We start from the raw sequence: 20553 nt of genomic DNA, 5'->3' as shown, positions 1-20553 counted from the left end.
TTTCTTGATCTCTCTTAGAGATTAAACTAATTTGTATCAGTAATAATTGGGTTTTGATTGCTCTATAACTTTGGATAGATTTCTAGATAATAAGTGAGTATAGAATTAAAATTTAGAATTTTGTGAACAATTTAAATATGTTAATATGTTTTTTAGCTATTTAAGATTCTACTTCAAGACAAAGGACTGAATTTCATTCTGAAGATGTGTGATGTGCGTGTTCTGTTCTTCAGGTATCATTCTTTTGTTTGTTTTGTTTTTGTTTTTGTTTTTTTGAGATCATCTTGAACTGTAGCCCAATTTGGCCTGAATTCTCCACCCTTTTCCTGACTCCACTTTTGTGTCCTGGGCTATTTTTTATTTTTTTTCATACTGGAGTTTGACATACTGTGTCTTGGGCTTGCTAGGCAGGTTCTCTTGAACTACGGGTCTTGGGCTTGGTACCACTTGAGCCATGCCTCCAATCCTTGTGTGCTGGGATTATGATGTGTACCACCTCCCCTGGCTTTAGGCCAGTGTCTTAAGACAGCGTGTCCATTATAAATAACAGAAGCATTATGATGAGTTTTCCTCTTTGCACTCAGGCAAAAAGGAATTAAAATACATTACCGCTGTGTGAATTCATTTCTGATCCATCTCGCTGCTTAAATCTCCAAAGTGAATAACTATTGTCAACATAGTCTTGTCTGTGCTTGTTTTTAAAGTTATTTCTTTCCAGATCTTATCACAGGCACTTGAGAAACCATAAGGGACAAAGCAAGTGTCTGTTATGTTTTTTCTTAATGAGATTTCTATACTTCTTTTCTATAAGTCGACACAGACTCAATATGTCACTCCATCAGAATCAAGTTCAACTGTCAATCTCCCACCTTCTAGGTGAGAAAATTTATTAAGAGCTTTGCTAAACACTTAGCTTTGAGAGTATATAGATAAAATCTAATCATAAGATTTATAAACTCCAGAAATACACAATGGAACAAAGAAGACAGGAGCTTTCTATCCATCGGCTCAGGCAATGCCCATATATCTCAAACACAAGGAGGAGACCCTTACGTTACTTGTATAGGACAGCAGTGTGTACAAAACTCAATTTTAAGCTCTGTAAGTAATGGTTAAATGCATTGGTCAATGTGTGGGGGAAGGCAGGAGGAACATTCTTTCCTTCTCTGGCTAGTTCCTTATTTACAGAGAATTGTCCCAAATGTAACAGGCTCACACATATCCAGGCTCTCACTCTTCTTTTTGGGAACTGGAGTAACTTATTTGAGGGGTGAGTTTGGGACATGCACGGGGATGCTGGATGAATTTTATTGGGCCTCTAAAACTCCAAAGGACCAGACAAAATGGAATGCTACAGATTGGTTTAATAGATCTCTACAGTATTTAGTTTTAAGACACATCTTACTTTTCCAAGTCCACAAAGCATGAAATAGGCTTAAAATATAGTCAGAAAATTTGTTTATATTTAATAACTTCTCATTAAAAGAATCATGTAGCTCAAGGTGGTTGTAAAATCTCATACTTAGACGTAGGAGTAGCAAGTCAATGTTGAAGAAAGATTCTACTCTCTTTGACACAGGGTTCAGATAAAAAGAATTCTTGAGATTTATTTTAGGTATATGAATTTATTGATAGCTATAAATTTTTTTCAGCAGATGAATAATGCTGAAAATAAGAAAACTTAAATGTTTATGATGTAATAGCCTCACGCCTCCTGAATGTGCTTTTTCCTTGATTTCAAAATCAAATATTGAGCTCAGTGGTTCTTTACACAGGAGCCAAGTGTTGGTTCTCATCACTCGGGTGATGTTCTTTGCTTTAATGTCATACTCAAATTGCTTTGATCCACGGAAAAAATAGAAGAAACCTGAGACGGAGAAGCTGGGTTAGTTATTTTGCATAACTACATCATGGTCCATACATGTTGATTTATGAATAGAGAATAAAATAACATGAGAGAGAACAGAGGCACAGTGGAATCAGATTCATTTTACTATTCTATTGCCATATGGGAATCTTATTATTTTATTTCCCTGAAGTGGAAGCCAAGGTGGGAAACACAAGTTTCAAGGGACTTCTTAGCAGAGTGTGGTCTGTCAGAGGTTCTCAAACTAGGTTTCTGCAAAGCATCTAACAAGGGGGAGAAGGCCCCTGGGGCTTTGGCCTTGAGCCCTACATTCTCATTTCCTTAGAGCTGTTATGCTTTTATCTGTTTTAGATTTTGTGGTAGATGTCATAGAAATAATAATTGTGTTCCACAAAAGCATTTTTAGGCATCAGATTACTCCATGGTGGGTTGTCTTTGAAAATACAGTAGCTGGGAGATTCCAAGATGGCAACTAGAGGGAGGAAGCAGAAAGTGTGTTTCCTAAAGTAAAATCTTGGAGAGACGCTGGAGATACGCCTTGCAGGAAAAACCACCAAGAAGAGGCAAAACTCTGACTCCTCCACACCCCCAACCCATGCACATCATCCCCACGTCATGTTAAACGGAGAAACCAGGAGGGCTCTCACACCGCCAGACTCCAGCTTCTAAACTGCTTGGAAGAAGCAGACCACCAGGTGAGCTAAATGGCATGCGGAACTCCTACAGACAACCGTGGGCCAGATCAGCACAGCCCCCTGGGCAGACTGACCACCCCCCAGGAAAAAAAAGAGAAAAAAACCAAACTGAATAATAAACAAACAGATGAAAAAAAAAAAAGACAGGTAGCAAAGAGGGTGGGGCGCCCTGAGCTCTGGAGAGTGGGGAAGGGGCACTCCCCATGCGAACTGTAAATAAACAAGCCAGTGGGAGAAGGCAGCAGCAGTGGCACCTGCCCAGCAACCTTGGAGAGGGGAAAGCTTGTAACAGAGGCTAAAGTGTGGAAAGCTCCACCAGAGAGTGGGGGAGGGGCACCTCCCCACGTGAACTCTAAATAAAAAAGGACTGCAATTGCAACAGGCAGGTAGGGATGTACACTGGAGAAAACAAAAGGGTCATGCGTCCAGGACAACTCTACATAAACAAAGCCTGCTGGGCTAGGTGAGTGTAAAGCTCATTCCTGAGATCTGCATAAGTAAAGCCTGCAGCAGCAGCTGGCTGACAGTAGGTGGCAGGTGAGCTGCAGCCTCAGATAGACATTCACAAAGCTGTCTCCAGACTCTTTCTTTGTAGTTGTTTGTTTTTCTCTTCCTTTGATGAGACAATGACAGAACTAGCATTGGATGCTGAAGGACTAACTGAAACTGTATTGCATTTGAACTTGGGATTTTTTTTGTTTTGTTTTGCTTTGTTTTCCTCTTTGATGAGACAATGACAGAACTTCTTCTCAGACACCTACACCAGGACTAGAGGCTGAAGGACTAACACCAAAATTATTAAGACTGAAACTTTATTGCATTTGAACTTGGGGATTTTTTTTAAATCCTATCTCTGTCTCTCAAATGCCTGTTTAGCTCACTGTTGATTAGTACACTATCTCTCCCTGTTTATTTCTTTGGCTCTGTTTTGTATGTGTGTGTGTGTGTGTGTGTGTGTGTGTGTATGTTTGTTTTGTTTTTTTTCCCTTTTTCTTTACCTTCTTTGCTTTCCCTCTCCTCTCACCCTTCTACTCTAGATATCACCATTGTTATTATTACAAGCTAGACAATACTGAATTACACACAGTACAGAGATAGTAACAAGAGCAAGGGCAATGATGGGAAGATGGAAAAAAGAGGGAGACCATTTTCCCCCCAATAATAAACTAGTACAGGAACCAGAGGAAATGAAGAAAACAGATGCCCAGATCCAGACTCCAACAAAACGAAGATAAACTATGCCAAAGAACCCAATGAAGCCCACAAGAACAAGAAATCCTGCAAGTAATCAATGAGAATTTTATAGAGATGATATTGGATATTGTCAACCAAAATGTGCAAGAGACACTCAAGAAATTCCAAGACAACAAAAATAAAGAATTTGAGAAAGCAGAAGAAAAATAAAAGAAACTATAGAAGCACTGTATAAACACCAAAGTGAAACAAAAAACATGATAAATAAAGAGATAAATAAACTCTGGATGAAAATAGACAATATTAAAGAAGAAGAAACTCAGGATATGGAAAAACTCAGAAAAAGAATGAAACAGAAATGCAAAACAAAATGGAAGGCCAACCCAGCAGAAGACAGAAGACAGAATCTCAGAACTCAAAGATGAAATGGTAATCAAAGGAAAACCAAAGAACTATTAGTTAAACAACTCAAGACCTGTGAAAAGAAAATGCAAGAACTTACTGACTCCATCAAAAGACTAAATCTGAGAATCATGGGCACTGAAGAAGGAGAAGAGGGGCAAGCAAAAGGAATGCATAATATATTCAACAAAATAATAACAGAAAATTTCCCAAATCTAGAGAAAACTATGCTCATACAGGTACAGGAAGCCTCCAGAACACCAAACAGACCTGACCAAAATAGAACTACCCCACAACATATTATCATTAAAACAACAAGTACAGAGACTCGAGAAAGAATATTGAAGTCTGTAAGAGAGAAAAAACAAATAACATACAAAGGTAAACCCATCAAAATCACAGCAGACTTCTCAACAGAAACATTAAAGGCAAGAAGAGCTTGGGGTGAGGTCTTCCAGGCACTGAATGAAAATAACTTCAACCCTAGGATACTCTACACAGCAAAACTATCATTCAAAGTAGATGGAGCAATAAAAGTCTTCCATGATAAGCAGAAACTAAAACAATATGTGACCACAAAGCCACCACTACAAAAGATTCTACAAGGGATTCTGCACACAGAAAGTGAAACCCAACTTAACCATGAAAAGACAGGCAGCACCAAACCACAGGAAAAGAAAAAGCAAGACAGTAGAGAGTAACCTCAACTTAGGTACACAAAATCAAACCTTCAAACAGCTAAGACAACTAAATGACAGGAATCACCACATACCTATCAGTACTAACGCTTAATGTTAATGGACTTAATTCACCCATCAAAAGGCACCGCTTGACGAAATGGATTAAAAAGGAAGATCCAACAATTTGTTGCTTACAGGAGACTCATCTCACTGACAGAAATAAGCATAGGCTTAGGATGAAATGCTGGAAGAAGATTTACCAAGCCAATGTCCCCCCAAAACAGGCAGGAGTAGCAATACTTATCTGTGACAAAGTAGACTTCAAACCTACATTGATCAAACAAGATAAAGAAGGACATTCTATACTAATAAAAGGGGAAATAGACCAAAAGGAAATAATAATTATCAACCTATATGCACCCAATGTCAACACACCCAATTTCATCAAACATACCCTGAAAGACCTAAAAGCATATATTAACATCAACACAGTGATTGTGGGAGACTTTAACACCCCATTATCATCAATAGGTAGGTCATCCAAACAAAAAATCAATAAAGAAATCCTAGATCTAAAACATACCATAGATCAAATGGACCTACTTGATGTCTACAGAACATTTCATCCAACTTCTACACAATATACATTCTTCTCAGCAGCCCATGGAAATCTTCTCTAAAATAGATCATATCCTAGGGCACAAAGCAAGCCTCAGCAAATATAAGAAAATAGAAATTATACTGTGCATACTATCTGATGCAGTAAAACTAGAACTCAACAACAAAAGTAAAGACAAAAAACATGCAAACAGCTGGAAACTGAGTAACTAATTGTTTAATGAACAATTGGTCATTGATGGAATAAAAGAAGAAATTAAAGGCTCCTGGAAGTCAGTGAAAATGAAAACACAACCTACCAGAACCTATGGGACACGGCGGCAAAGGCAGTCCTGAGAGGAAAGTTTATAGCCATGAGTGCATATATTAAAAACACTGAAAGATCCCAAATCAATGACCTAATGATACATCTCAAACTCCTAGAAAAACAAGAACAAGCAAATCCCAAAACAAATAAAAGGTTAGAAATAATAAAATTAGGAGCTGAAATCAATAAAATAGAAACCACAAAAACCATACAAAGTTGGTTCTTTGAAAAAATAAACAAGATTGATAGACCCCTGGCAAACCTGACTAAAATGAGGAGAGAAAAAACCCAAATTAGTAAAATCAGGAATGCAACAGGGGAGATAACAACAAACACCATGGAAGTCCAGGAAATCATCAGAGACTACTTTGAGAGCCTATATGCAAATAAATTTGAAAATCTTAAAGAAATGGACAGATTTCTAGATACATATGATCATCCAAAACTGAACCAAGGGGACATTAATCACCTGAATAGATCTATAACACAAAATGAAATTGAAGCAGCAATCAAGAGTCTCCCAAAAAAGAAAGTCCAGGACCTGATGGATTCTCTGCTGAATTCTATCAGACCTTTAAAGAAGAACTGATACCAACCCTCCTTAAACTGTTCTGTGAAATAGAAAGGGAAGGAAAACTGCCTAACACATTTTATGAAGCCAGCATTACACTTATCCCAAAACCAGGCAAAGACACCTCCAAAAAGGAGAACTAAAGGCCAATCTCCTTAATGAACATTGATGCAAAAATCCTCAATAAAATAATGGCAAACCGAATTCAACAACACATCAAAAATATTATTCACCACGACCAAGTAGGCTTCATCCCAGGGATGCAGGGGTTGTTCAACATATGAAAATCAATAAATGTAATAAACCACATTAACAGAAGCAAAGACAAAAACCACTTGATCATCTCAATAGATGCAGAAAAAGCCTTTGATAAGATCCAACACCATTTCATGATAAAAGCTCTAAGGAAACTAGGCATAGAAGGAAAGTACCTCAGCATCATAAAAGCTATATATGACAAACCTACAGCCAGCATTATACTTAATGGAGAAAAACTGAAACCATTTCTTCTAAAATCAGGAATGAGACAAGGATGCCCACTATCTCCACTCCTATTCAAACATAGTACTGGAATTCCTAGCCAGAGCAATTAGGCAAGAAGAAGGAATAAAAGGCATACAAATAGGGAAAGAAACTGTCAAAATATCCCTATTTACAGATTATATGATCCTATACCTTAAAGACCCAAAAAACTCTACTCAAAAGCTTCTAGACATCATCAATAGCTATAGCAAGGTAGCAGGATATAAAATCAACATAGAAAAATCATTAGCATTTCTATGCACTAACAATGAGCAAACTGAAAAAAATGTATGAAAACAATTCCATTTACAATAGCCTCAAAAAAAATCAAATACCTAGGTGTAATCCTAACAAAAGATGTGAATGACCTCTACAAGGAAAACTATAAACTTCTGAAGAAAGAGATTGAGGAAGGCTACAGAAAGTGGAGAGATCTCCCATGCTCATGGATTGGTAGAATCAACATAGTAAAAATGTCGATACCCCCAAAAGTAATCTACATGTTTAATGCAATTCCCATCAAAATTCCAGTGACATTCATTAAAGAGATTGAAACACCTACTGTGAAATTAATATGGAAACACAAGAGGCCACAAATAGCCAAGGCAATACTCAGTCAAAAGAACAATGCAGGAGGTATCACAATACCTGACTTCAAACTATATTACAAAGCAATAACGATAAAAACAGCATGGTCCTGGCACAAAAACAGACATGAAGACCAGTGGAACAGAATAGAGGACCCAGATATGAAGTCACACACTATAACCAACTTGTCTTTGACAAAGGAGCTAAAAATATACGATGGAGAAAAAGCAGCCTCTTCAACAAAAACTGCTGGGAAAACTGGTTAGCAGTCTGCAAAAAACTGAAACTAGATCCATGTATATCACCCTATACCAAGATTAACTCAAAATGGATCAAGGATCTTAATAGCAGACCACAAACTCTAAAGTTGGTACAAGAAAGAATAGGAAATACTTTGGAACTAATAGGTATAGGCAAGGACTTTCTCAATGGAACTCCAGCAGCTCAGCAACCAAGAGATAGCATAGATAAATGGGACTTCATAAAACTAAAAAGCTTCTGTCATCAAAAGAAATGGTCTCTAAACTGAAGAGACCACCCAAAGAGTGGGAGAAAATATTTACCAGCTACACATCAGACAAAGGACTGATAACCAGAATATACAGGGAATTCAAAAAACTAAACTCTCCCAAACCTAATGAACCAATAAAGAAATGGGCAAGTGAACTAAACAGAACTTTCTCAAAAGAAGAAGTTCAAATGGCCAGAAAACACATGAAAAAATGCTCACCATCTCTAGCAATAAAGGAAATGCAAATTAAAACCACGCTAAGATTCCACCTCACCCCTGTTAGAATAGCCATCATCAGCAACACCACCACCAACAGGTGTTGGCGAGGATGCGGGGGAAAAAGGAACCCTCTTACACTGCTGGTGGGAATGTAAACTAGTACAACCACTCTGGAAAAAAATTTGGAGGCTACTTAAAAATCTAAACGTTGATCTACCATTTGATCCAGCAATACCACTCTTGGGGATATACCCAAAAGACTGTGACACAGGTTACTCCAGAGGCACCTGCACACCCATGTTTATTGCGGCACTATTCACAATAGGCAAGTTATGGAAACAGCCAAGATGCCCCACCACTGACGAATGGATTAAGAAAATGTGGTATCTATACACAATGGAATTTTATGCAGCCATGAAGAAGAATGAAATCATCATTCGAAAATAAATGGATGGAACTGGAGAACATCATTCTGAGTGAGGTTAGCCTGGCCCAAAAGACCAAAAATTGTGTGTTCTCCCTCATATGTGGACATTAGATCAAGGGCAAACACAACAAGGGGATTGGACTTTGATTACATGATAAAGCCAGAGCACACAATGGAGGTGTGAGGATAGGTAAGACATCCAAAAAACTAGATAGCATTTGTTGCCCTCAGTGCAGAGAAACTAATGCAGAATCTTTAAATTGACAGAGGCCAATAGGAGAAGGGGACCAGGAACTAGAGAAAAGGTGAGATCAAAAAGAATTAACCTAGAAGGTAACACCCACGCACAGGAAATTAATGTGAGTCAACGCCCTGTATAGCTATTCTTATCTCAAGCAGCAAAAACCCTTGTTCCTTCCTATTATTGCTTATACTCTCTCTACAACAAAATTAGAGATAAAGGCAAAATAGTTTCTGCCTGGTAGTGAGGGGGTAATGGGGGAGAGGGAAGGGGCAGGAGGTTAAGGGAGGGGGTGGGGAGAAGAGGGGAGAGATGACATAAACATTGTGTGCACATTTGAATAAAAGAAAAAAAAAAGAAAATACAGTAGCTGGATGGTATGTAGTAAATTGCCTGAGGCTCTTTTAAAATTGGATTCCTGTGTTTTACCCACAATCCTACTGCCTCTGAGGCTTGAAATTTGTAGTTTCTACACAAGAACCCCAAGCTATGTACAGTAAATTATACATATTAAAGTTTGAAAAGCATTGTTCAGCTCACATGCCTAGTCATTTTTCACTTTTCTGGATTTTTTTTAGAGGATATCTTGGATCGGTGATGAAAAACCGAATTTTGGCACTTTTTTATGTAGGTTTGCAATAGTAGATTTGTCACAGAGAGTTTAGTTCTGCATTTGCGATGATGTCTGCTGCGTTAATGGTATTGTTTAATGTATGTACTTAAGAGCAGTAAAATACGCTGAAGTCAAATGCTTAAGGTCTTGTGCTGGCTCCTTCTGCATTCAATACACTCTGCCAAGCACCCTCGCAGCTCAGCCACCCATGCTTACCTTCACGCTGGAAAGCAGCGTCAACACGGAGACTGATTCCCGGGAAGAATTTTACCACTCTTTGTGGGAACCCTCTGTCCATGGTTTGGGTCATCTCATCATACCTGCATGCGTGGGTTTGAAAGGTTTCTACTGGATTTCTTTTGGGAGAAGAGCTTAACTCTTCTACTGCCCAACTTAGAGCCAAGCAGGGATATGGAGGATAAGTAGGCCTGGTAGAGGGAGGTAAATGGGATTAATAATAAAAATATGGTGGAGATCATGTTTGGCTGAGCCAGAGCCATTTATTGTATCTTAGCAATAACACATGACTGGGGAAAAGTCCATCATTTATCATTGTTGCTATTCTGTGGGATTGTTAAGTGAGGAGCTCGTCTTGGAGCATTCCTAGATTTTCACTGGATATGTTTCTGTCATTGGAAATTAGGCAGGCATCAGTAGTGTTATTATGTTATCTTAACTTTATTTTTTAAGTTGGAAAAAGATTGTTGGGCTCATTGACACATCTTTTAGTTTGGTAAGTGTCATCCACTAGAGACTGTCTTCAACAAAATTTACTTGCAGAAGACTACAGATTTATTTTATTTCTGTCTGTGTCAAAGTGATGGTCTTGTGCACATTTTTCTCCATAATAAAACGAAAGGGACAGTTGGCTGTAAACTTACCTCCAGCACCAAATGCCCACAAAGAAGTAGGTTTTCCTTGTGTTTCTGTCACAGACAGCTGCATCAATTTTCTTCACGCGTCTTGGAAAGCCAAGTGTCTGGATGGATTTGGGATAACCTGGCAAGATGGCATACCCTCTGACTACCCAGAAGTTTTCATCTAGGAAGAGGAAATGTGATTACGTTCTGATCTGTGTCCTGGAGGGAGACACCATGTCTCCAGAAGTTTGAAAACAACCAGATTCCTAATTCCCTCAGCTGCAGTGCTGTCTCCTCTCTTTCCTCCATTTATTCTCACCACTTTCTTCAGTTGCTTCTATCACTAACATCAAACAAATGATATAGAACAGTGGTCAATAGTATGCACACCTTATCAACTGGCCTCACTTTACTGATCACATTTAATTGACTAATTGTTAAAACAAGCAAGTATGTTTGGACAATTTCTAAATTTCAGCCCCGAGGACTCTTATAAACTAGTAATCTGATGAAGTTTTTTGTAAAAAGTAGGGCTGTTAAATTAGATATAAGAGTCTAGTTAAATTTGAATTTCAAATAAATGGTAACCTGGTTTTGGCATATATATGCTAAAATTATTTGTTGTTTATCTGAAATTCATAGAAACTTTTATTTTTATTTGCCAAATATGATAACATTATAAAAAGAGAATGTGAAAGACAGATTACCTTTATTTGACAGAAAAAAGGGCTTTTAAGTTTGTATCATACAAGCTCCTTTAGGGATAGCGTTTATCTTCACTCCATAGAGAATCCCTTGGATAATTTTTTTGTTTTGTTTTTTTGGCAGCACTGGGGTTTGAACCCAGGGCCTCACACTTGCTAGGCAGGCCTTCTTTTGAGGAACTCCACCAGTCCTTTTTGTGATGGGTTTTTTCAGGATGGGGTCTCATGCACTATTTGCCTGCACTGAGTCTGAACCACAATCCTCCTGATCTCTGCTTCCTGAGTAGCTAGGATTATAGGCATGAGCCCTGGCACCTGATCTAGCTGTTCTTTTTGAAAGGAGCCCTGGATGAGGGTAGAGGCCCTGTCCATTTGGCTCACACATGAAAATTATATTCCTTATACCAAAATGCTCACTGTCCCGTTAAGGCAAAGAGAAGAAGAAGAGAAATTATGGTAGGCAAGTTTACCTTTAAAAAACAGAATCTTGTCTTTGGGGTTCTCATATGCAGCTTGAAGATCAGCTGGCAGAGATGGCCAGAGTGAAGCAATTAATTCAAATTCAACATCCTCAATATCATAATAGATCCTCCATAAGTGCCTGTGTTAAACAAAAAACACTATGCATGTAGCCTGTGTATCTACATCAAAGAAAATGTTGCAACCTCGGGCTTGCCTTTTGCCTAATTGGTCGATATCATTTAGAGAATTGGCACAATTTTTCCTCAGCAAGTTTAGGTGGTTGTAAATTTAGTTCTATCCCTTGGACTTCTGAGGTCAGGATGTGCCTTCGTGTCCACCCTCCTGGGTGCTCATACTGGCAAATAATCCATGGAAATCTTATAGAATAGTTCTGAGTACTCACTGGGCTCATTTTTGCAGCAACACCCACCATTCTAAGCCAACAGCAAGTATCCTAAGAGGAACTTTGGATACTGGTGTTTACTGGGATGAAGAAATATTGTTGGTTTGCCAAAATACTTCCTCAGAATTTCCTTCTGGCTACAAAATTCGAAGTTTGTGATAACTGAGAAGTTCCTACCTTCCATTACCTGCCCCCCTCCCCAGCTGACAGCTCCTCCCTGTGCTGCTCAGAGCATGGTAGTGGTGGCAGGAACAGTGTAGGTCATCCTGGTGAAAGGATCCTATTCCAAAGGTTCTTTTCTTTTGTCCTGTATCCTTGTCAAATAGTGTGTATACTGACACTTTGCTTGAAAACAGGGTCCTGGTGTACATAATGGACATACAGGCTGCAATTAACTTCAATATGTTATGCATAGTGGAAAAAGAGGCCTTCTGCATAGCCAACACTTTATTGATGCAGCATTAAGAAATGGCCAGTGCTGTGCTGGTACATGTTAACCCAACCGGCTCTCTGGGTGGGAAAAGACCTGATTTTTAGTATTAGCTGATTTGCAGGGTGAAAATACTCAACCATGGCCAGTTTCAAGTTGCCAATGTGAAGCAAACAGGTTTGCAAATTTAACAATAGGCTCCTGAAATAGGTATAAGTTATTTCTACCACACCAGTGGGATTAGTGTTTTATTTTGGCTAAGAACTCACTTCATCTTTTTATATTATAGTAATTCAAAAATTGCTTAAAGCATTTGAAAAATCAATTTGTTAAATAGGTGTAAGATATATGCTCATGGTAAAACACTCAAACCACACATTCAATTTATAACATGGAAAGTGACAGCCATATATTCTTACAGTCCCTAGGACTCTCTTTATCCCCACGTCCCTTGGAAAGGAAAATGTCCACAGGAATTTGAAGATCTAAGAGAATGGGTTTACCTGCCTTTAAAGAACATTACTTCTCTGCGCAGGGTAGTGATAGCATCAAAAGACAGGCCAGGGTCACAAGCGTGGGGTACATTGGGTCCCTTTGGCTTGGGAGGTGACTTTGGCAGGCCTTTGATGAGAAAAGAAATACCACAGCAAATTAAGAAGGCACGAGGAAATATGTCTACACAAGGATCTTACTTAAGTGAATATTTTCTTCATGATAATATTTCAAATAGTGACTTTCTCAATTTCCTTCTGAAAAGCTTCCTATTTAGTTGTCACACATTCAGATTTATAATTTTGCTCACCATAGATGGACTGGATTCCTCTGATATCATCCTGGGAAAGTGGGTATTTGTTAGGGTCCAAGGAGACATAATTTGGGAACATCAAAGCTGTGTGATCATTGGAGTGAGAGAGCCCCAGTGAATGACCAAATTCGTGAGCAGCCACAAGAAACAAGTTGAATCCTTGATAAAAACAGGGGAAAGGGGAGTATGTGAGTTGATCAAAAGGGGAGTGCGTGCTGGGCATGCATCTCAGTGGCAGAGTGCCTGACATCTGCCTGGCATGCAGAAGGCTCTGAGTTCAATCCCCAGCACAGAGAGGTGGGTGGGGGAGAGAGAGAGACAGAGACCGAGGCAGAGAGAGAGAGACAGAGAGGCAGGGAGAGGGAGAGAGAGAGGAGAGAAGTCTTACTGAATAGACTTAATCCTTATATGTATCTGGGAAATATTTCAACACTAATAATTGATATTAGTCACATCATGGAGAGGTTCAGTCCAGAGTGGGCCAGTGACTTAAAAATTATAAAAAAAAATGAAGTCACCAGTTTTGATTGCAGCTTGACTTTAAATATGTGATCATATTGCTACTCTTTATATTTTCAGAGGTTCTTTATTGGCTGTAGGATTGAGTCCAAATACCTTCACATAACCCTCCATGATCTGGTCCTTATCTTTCTTCCAGCCTCATATTCTAATTTCATATTCCACCAGGGATCCATATTGAATCTGTTGCATTTCTCATCTGTGCTGAGTTCTTTCTAATCTCTATGCCTTTATACTATCATTCCTTCTGTCCTGTATGCTCTCTCTCCCACCCCCTTCTACTCTGAGGGAATGTAATAAAATGGTCAGATGGCAACTCTTTTGGAACTGCTGCCTGGGGGCCCACCAGAACCTGGTCTAGGGCTGTATTCATCTCCTGCCTTGCTCAAGCAAGCCTTTCCAACTTGGTGTTCTTTGGACATTTTTCATAAATTACCCTACACATCCCATTTAGCAGAGGGCTTGAAGCAATATGGGTGATAGCAATTACTACTAACTATTGATTTTAAAGGCTAAAAAGACATTGAAGTCTCTGATCTCTGCCTCCAGATCCACAAGTAATGCCTGTCTAAGCAAGGGTTGCCAATCCTGATATTGACAAGTAGCAGGGTATTTCCTGATTGGCTACACCCATACTGCCTTAAGACCAAGACCAAAGAAATACTGGGATATAGCTCAGCAGAAGATACAGAGGAGACATGACTTACTCCACCTCTGGAAATCAAACCCAATACCCAAGATTTTGGGTTAATGATAGGAACAAAGAGGTGGAGAGAACCAGAGAATCTAGGGCCTGCTCCTTTGTTTAATGCATACACTGATACAACAGTACACTTTCAGTTTTTGTGTGGAAAGTAATAAAATACTTCTGATGCTAGTCAGGCCAATTAACAGAAATAAAATCAACTTGGTTTAAAAGAATAGGTCAAATATAAGAACTAGGGTCTAATCCCTTTGTACATGGGCAAGAGGTACAACAGAAAGTTCATTCATGCTTTTAAATAGCTCCTCTTATGGGCCATGAACCTGCAAACTATTCTTTAATCCTACACTCAAAATGACAACCTCCCTAGAGTCTTCATTGAGTCCCCATGCTATAGATGACTTCTCCCATTGGTTCAACACAGAGCACTTCCTGCCTTGTATTGGGGGGTTGTAGGTCCAGGCCTTAAACATCACACAGGATCATAAACCTCTGAAAGGCTGCAACTTCCCTAATACAACTTTGTGGTCCATACAACACCTCGCATAGTTTCAGGCACAAAGTGGACTCCAAGACAATGTGGATGTATAAATGCATACATGAATAAATGGAGACAGCTTTGGTCATACCAGGATTAACAACTTCTTGGGAGCGTTGTGTGGATAAGGTGCTGAATGAACCACACAAGCACAGTTGTCTAAATAGCTATTGAGTACTTCCATCGATGCCAGCTTGGAGTATTGTGGGGAAATTAGGAAATTTAGAGATTAAAGGAAACTAGCTGCAAAGCTGTTCTTTGCAGAAATTCTCAGAATAATACAATTTTCTTATAAAGAAAATTAAACTTACCTACTGTGCCTTTAGTGGTCCAGTTCTCATCCTCATCAAAGTGAGTGTCGCCACCCAGACCCAGGCCAGGAGGAAAGGCATGGCCAAGGACTCCCAAGGGGCCATCGAAATAACGAGGACACCAACCATGGACTGAGATACAATTCATGGGGGAAGAAGATCAGTCGCCACAAATCTCCAGAGATGAAAACATCCACCCTTTTCTCTCTGCTGGAAACCTTACCTCGAGTCCTAAAGGCAATCATGACATCTGCAATTCCCCTGGAAATCCTGGTGAAAGTTAGCGGAGTGACTGCGCTCCACACTTCCAGTGCTTTTTGAATGGCCTCATCCACATCAGCTCGTGGCATATCTGGAGTATAGTTCAATATTCTGAAAGGTTTCAAAAATATAACAATTGTTAGGTATCCACGTATGTATGTCCACACGCACTACAAAATTCATTTCTAGCTTACCAACCATGGGCTGCAGTAACTCTTGGTAAAGTGCTCTTATCTTACATTTGCAAACACTTTATGTAAATGAAGTTTTTCAAATATGCTACATAAGGTAATTCCTTTATCTGCCCTTGAAGCAGGTCATATTGCAACACTTTAACATAAGGGGCTCAAAGAAGTTAAATGACTTCCCTAAGATCGCACCCTCACTGGAGGAGGGGCTCAAGTGGTAGAGGGCTTAGCAAGCATGAGGCCCTGAGTTCAAACCCCAGTGCCACTGGAAAAAAAAAAAGGAAAGGATCATAACTCTGGCTGGACCCTAGTGGCTCACACTTGTAATCCTAACTACTCAGGAGGCAGAGATCAGGAGGATTGAGGTTCAAAGCCAGCCACGGCAAATAGTTTGAGAGACCCTATCTTGAAAATACTCATCACAGAAGAGGGCTGGTGGAGTGGCTTAAGGTGTAGACCCTGAGTTCAAACCCCAGTACCATACACACACAAAATGATCATACCCTCAGTGGGACAGCATTAATCTCATGTATGCATTTGCTTGTATATGAACATATTATAAAGAGATTTCTTTATCATCTTTATAATCTTGCTTGTGGAACTCAGTCTTGTGAATGTATCATATATCATATATTAAGAATCTTAAGAGCCGTGGAGAGTTACCCTGGAAAAGACTTTTTCTCTTGTTTTTATTTCCTTTCTTGCTAAATTCATTTTTATCTCAAGTCCTAAGACTCAGTGAGATGAAGGAAGAGCTGTCAGAAAGGTTACTGCCTCTATTTGTCCGATGAGGGCAATAGGTTGTCAAGCAATGAGCCAATGCCCCTTTCCTTAAGATGCCTGTGGACAAACTCCATACTTGAACCTGTCCAAGACTCCTCAGCTCTACACACACATCTCTAAATGATCTGCACATGCTTCAGGGTCTTCCCATCTTCTCTGCATGCATGTCATCCTGTCCCCCAAGCATCTGTAGCCAGCTGGCAGAGCTACTGGTCCTCAGCTTTCCTGGGGGAGGCAGAGCCTAGAGACTGGAGCCTATCTGCTGGTGCCACTCTCCTGTGTGACCTTGGCCATGGAATATAACCTTCCAACTTCCTTTCTCTGTGTTTAAGGTGGCAGTAGCAGTAGTGCCTACATCATAGGTCTGTTGTGAGGAATTAAAAACATGAAATCCACAAAGTGACACGCACGTGGGAACTGTCAGTGGAAAAACCAATGATTATCGTTTCTTGGAGATTATGTTCAAGCCCCTTTCTAGTTCTGTAAGTTGGTGGAAGCATTACCTGTATGTGAGGTTGTGTTTTCTCCAGCCAGGGAGAGTGTAGCCATACTGCCCCACGTCGGGCACCCCACATCTGGGCATCTTCATGATCTCAAGTGTGTTGGAGTCCAGTTTTCCCGTCACTGTCAATCCAAAAAATGCTTGCATTTCCCGGATTTTGCCATCTAAGACACTCCTGTTCTCACTTTGCACAAGATGACTGCCTTCTATTTCAAGAGAGTAGAACTGGTTGAGATATGCCTGACCGAAAAGACAAAAAGAGACACAGACTACAGGAGAGCAAATTTTCATCTCAAGATAAAACAAAATGGCCTGAAATTCTTTTTTGGCAGTGGGAAGGAAAAAGAAAGAAGAAAGGAAGGCCCCAAAGGCAAAAGAAAAGGAGTTATCCTGTTCTTACAATTCCAAGAATCAGTTGATTTATGAGTGACTAGAATTAGCCAAACCACACAGCCTATAAAATGCCAACCCTCTGCTTCCACCTATTGAATGATGGTGCATCATAAATACTTTTCTTGTTGATTTCATTTAGAATTAAAGCCAATTCTAGGAGAGATAGCCATTTTGCAAATTTATTTGATTTAACTAAATATACCAAATTAACTGGACTGATTTTTAGGGAGAACCTCCAAAGCAATGTACTTCACACACACACACACACACACACACACACACAGGGAGGGGGAGGGGAAAAGGGGAGAGGGAGAAACATAAGGAGCTCCAAATTGTAGACTGGGTCCTCCTGATTGTCTTAAAATGTGTTTCCAGACATCTCCATTCCTTGTTACTTCGGTTGTGACCACTGTTAAAGCTGTAGCAAATTCTGCTCCTCTACCCTTATCCCCTTCCTCCGCTCACTCAGTCCCTGTTGTCTTTAGAGCTAGACAAACAAAAATCACCTCTTTTTTTCACAAGAATGTTGGGGGCTCCTCGCAGGAATTTGCTGCCTTTTAAGGTCCTGAGAGAAGCAATAAAATGAACTTTTATTGATATCTGTTAATAACATTTATTGAGACAGTACCTGAGCCAGTTGCATGTTTTCTTCATTTTCCACCTTTCGATCTGCAGGAAATGCAGAAGAAAATGTTACAAGAAACAAAAATAGAGGCAGAAATCTCTTCATTCCTCTTTCTCTTCAGTTAAAGCCTGTTCTTTTAGCTCTGAATTTAGAAAGCAGTAAGACGTGGCATGAGATGGCTTGTATTATCATTTAATTAATAACAGCAAAGGACACTTGCCATCAAGTGTGTCAGAGGTTGCTTTTTTTCTTCAATAGACTTGATTTCGCAATCACAGTCCACGATTGTGTTTAGTAAACTAAACACGTTGTTCACTAGTGAATTGAATATTCTATGAAGCAAGCCTCCAAGTTAGTTTTCTCTTTGCAAAGTTGCTAGTTCTTCCATCCATAAATTCTTATGAAGTAATTTCTTAAAATATCCTGCTAGGGTGGTATTATGAAAAGACAATTGAATCAGGAGTCAGATTATGCTAATTAACTAAGGTAAACATCGATGTTTATCAAGCAGCTGCTACTGTATTTTCCTGTTACTGTGAATGCAGCTATGCTGGAGAATTTAAACTTATACAGAGACTAATATAAGTCAAAATGGAGGCAGGTCACCAAATAAACTGTGAATTACAAAAACTGATGTGGTAGCCTTTTCACCACTGTGACAAAGTATCTGAGAAAAGAACTGAAGGGGGGAATGATTTATTTTGGCTCATGGTTTCGGAGTTTTAGTCCTTGGGCGGTCGGCCCCATTGTTTCTGGGCCGTGATGAGAGGCAGGGCATCTTGGTGGAAGGGAACGGCAGAGCAAATCCAGCCCCTGGCAGTCACGAGTCTGGCTTCCTCTTTCCCCTTTAACAAAAGGGCCTCCAAGCCTATTGTGTGGTACAAGCCCATTCAGGACAGGCCTTCCTCTCTTAGTTAATCCTGTCTGGAAGTGCCTCACAGACACACCCAGAAGTATGGTTTGCTAATATCCTATGTGCCTCCTAATGCAATAAAGTTGACTATTAAGATTAACCAACACAACTGAGAAGAGCCAAAAGGCAGCTAGATTCCTGCTGATGGGTATGGCCCAGAGGCTTCATGTAGGGAGCACAGCCTGCAGAGGGGCTGATACTGGGTGGACAAGAATGAGTAGGAGCTGAGTCTCACAGAAAGGAGGAGGTGTGTGAGGGAGGAAGGCCATGGGAAGCAGGAAACATAGCAGAAATGAACTGTAGGAAATCTGCTTGGACCAGAGCAAACTTAGGTATAGACAGCCCTGGGGGATGGGACAAAGGATCTCATGGAGAAGGTGGCTGACTAGGAAGGTGAACTCACGGAGGACACAGGTCATGAAGGATGCTGAAGGTCAAAGTTGGTGTTAGAAGTGAAGATGTGGTGAATAAGAGCCTTTTAAATTAATTGCAGTGTACTCTTTTCTTTCCTTGGGCCACTCCAGATGAAGCAGCACTACTTGTTATAGACTTGTCCTCTCACTTGTTTTCCCACTTTCCTCCTTCAAGTGTTAAAAACTTTCCTTCCCTTTCTTCCCAAATACTAGCTCCTCAGTACATCAGCCTTTCCAAATCTGCCTTTATGGGATCCTGAATAAAAATGCTGTGGCATAGCTTAAGAACTTACTACAACCCTAAGTAGACATTAGTTTGCCTTTAAAGCTCATGCTGATTACAATTCCTGTTTCATAAATAGTGTTTACTCATTTAATACATGTATACAGTGTAAAAATGTCTAAGTGGCCTCTGGGGAGAGAAGGCAGGAGGGGAGAAGGTAGACGTGGCCGAGATTTGTGTCATAATGGTATTAGAAACTGATGTGAGCACACATTCTTTAGATTATTCTTTCATGACTTTTAAAGTCTATAATATTTCAGAACAAAATTTAAAAATTACAGATATTCCAAAGTAAAAGAAGTATCCAAATAGTGGTGCCCTGTACATAAAGGAAACTAGCATCTTTCTGTCCAAACTTTCATTCCTTCAAGTCCCATTTTCTGGAGATAACCCTAAATGTTTTTATAGCTTTTTTCTTTATTCTTAAGTCCACATTTCTAAATAGCATACTTATGCCATTACTTCTGGGGGTTTTCAATGTTAAAGTTATTGTTATGTCTTTCTATAGAAAAGAATTCATTTTTATAATTTGGTTGCCGTAAAGTTTCTATTAAATCATTAATCAATGCTTTTGCAATTATGACTATGAAAATATACTCTGATTCTATCTCCTTTCTTGTACTTTTCCCTTTCTGAGGTTGATAACTGAGTTGATTTCTTTTTGTTTTTATTTGTGAATTCCTGCCCAAACTCTCCAATAGAAAATCCTTAAAATAAACAAGCATGACAGGAAATCTAGCAACACAAACTCTCCCTGGCCAGGAAGTAATTGTTTGTCCTCTCTAACCTGGGTCTGCTGCAAAGCTGTTCTCCTTTTATCAACCAGAGGACTCCTGCTATGGCTCTGTGTTAGCTCCCTGGTTCCTGGATTTCATTTCTACCCTTTTCTTGATTTGCTCCCTTGTTTTGAGGGCGTGTGTGCCTCCTGAGCTTTCTAAGGAAGAATGGAAGAAAGTGAAGACTTTGAATCTTTTCATGCTTGAGAATGCCCTTCACTCCATC

At 39.6% G+C, this 20553-nt stretch overlaps 1 protein-coding gene across 4 annotated transcripts; it reads right to left on the bottom strand.

The window, feature by feature from the left end:
* Positions 1-1330: 1330 nt before the first annotated feature.
* Mmp27 (matrix metallopeptidase 27) lies at positions 1331-18167 on the bottom strand. 4 transcript variants are annotated; one of them, XM_074066826.1, is made up of 10 exons: positions 17946-18102; positions 16926-17130; positions 15414-15562; positions 15191-15322; positions 13117-13278; positions 12818-12935; positions 11490-11620; positions 10337-10496; positions 9672-9883; positions 1331-1867 (listed from the first exon to the last, which is right to left on the bottom strand). In XM_074066826.1, the coding sequence occupies exons 2-10, from the start codon at positions 17069-17071 to the stop codon at positions 1626-1628; spliced, it is 1452 nt and encodes a 483-aa protein (XP_073922927.1). In that variant the 5' UTR covers positions 17072-17130; positions 17946-18102; the 3' UTR covers positions 1331-1625. The 4 variants fall into 4 exon arrangements, with proteins under 4 accessions (XP_073922927.1, XP_073922925.1, XP_073922926.1 ...); XM_074066824.1 differs by having other exon boundaries at positions 1332-1867; positions 16926-17164; positions 17946-18167; XM_020168081.2 differs by having other exon boundaries at positions 1335-1867; positions 9672-9775; positions 16926-17164; positions 17946-18163.
* Between the last annotated feature and the right edge of the window lie 2386 nt (positions 18168-20553).

Source organism: Castor canadensis, chromosome 2 (assembly GCF_047511655.1).
Source record: "Castor canadensis chromosome 2, mCasCan1.hap1v2, whole genome shotgun sequence".
NCBI classification, from domain to species: domain Eukaryota; kingdom Metazoa; phylum Chordata; class Mammalia; order Rodentia; family Castoridae; genus Castor; species Castor canadensis.
This window is presented reverse-complemented; position numbering and strand designations above follow the sequence as displayed.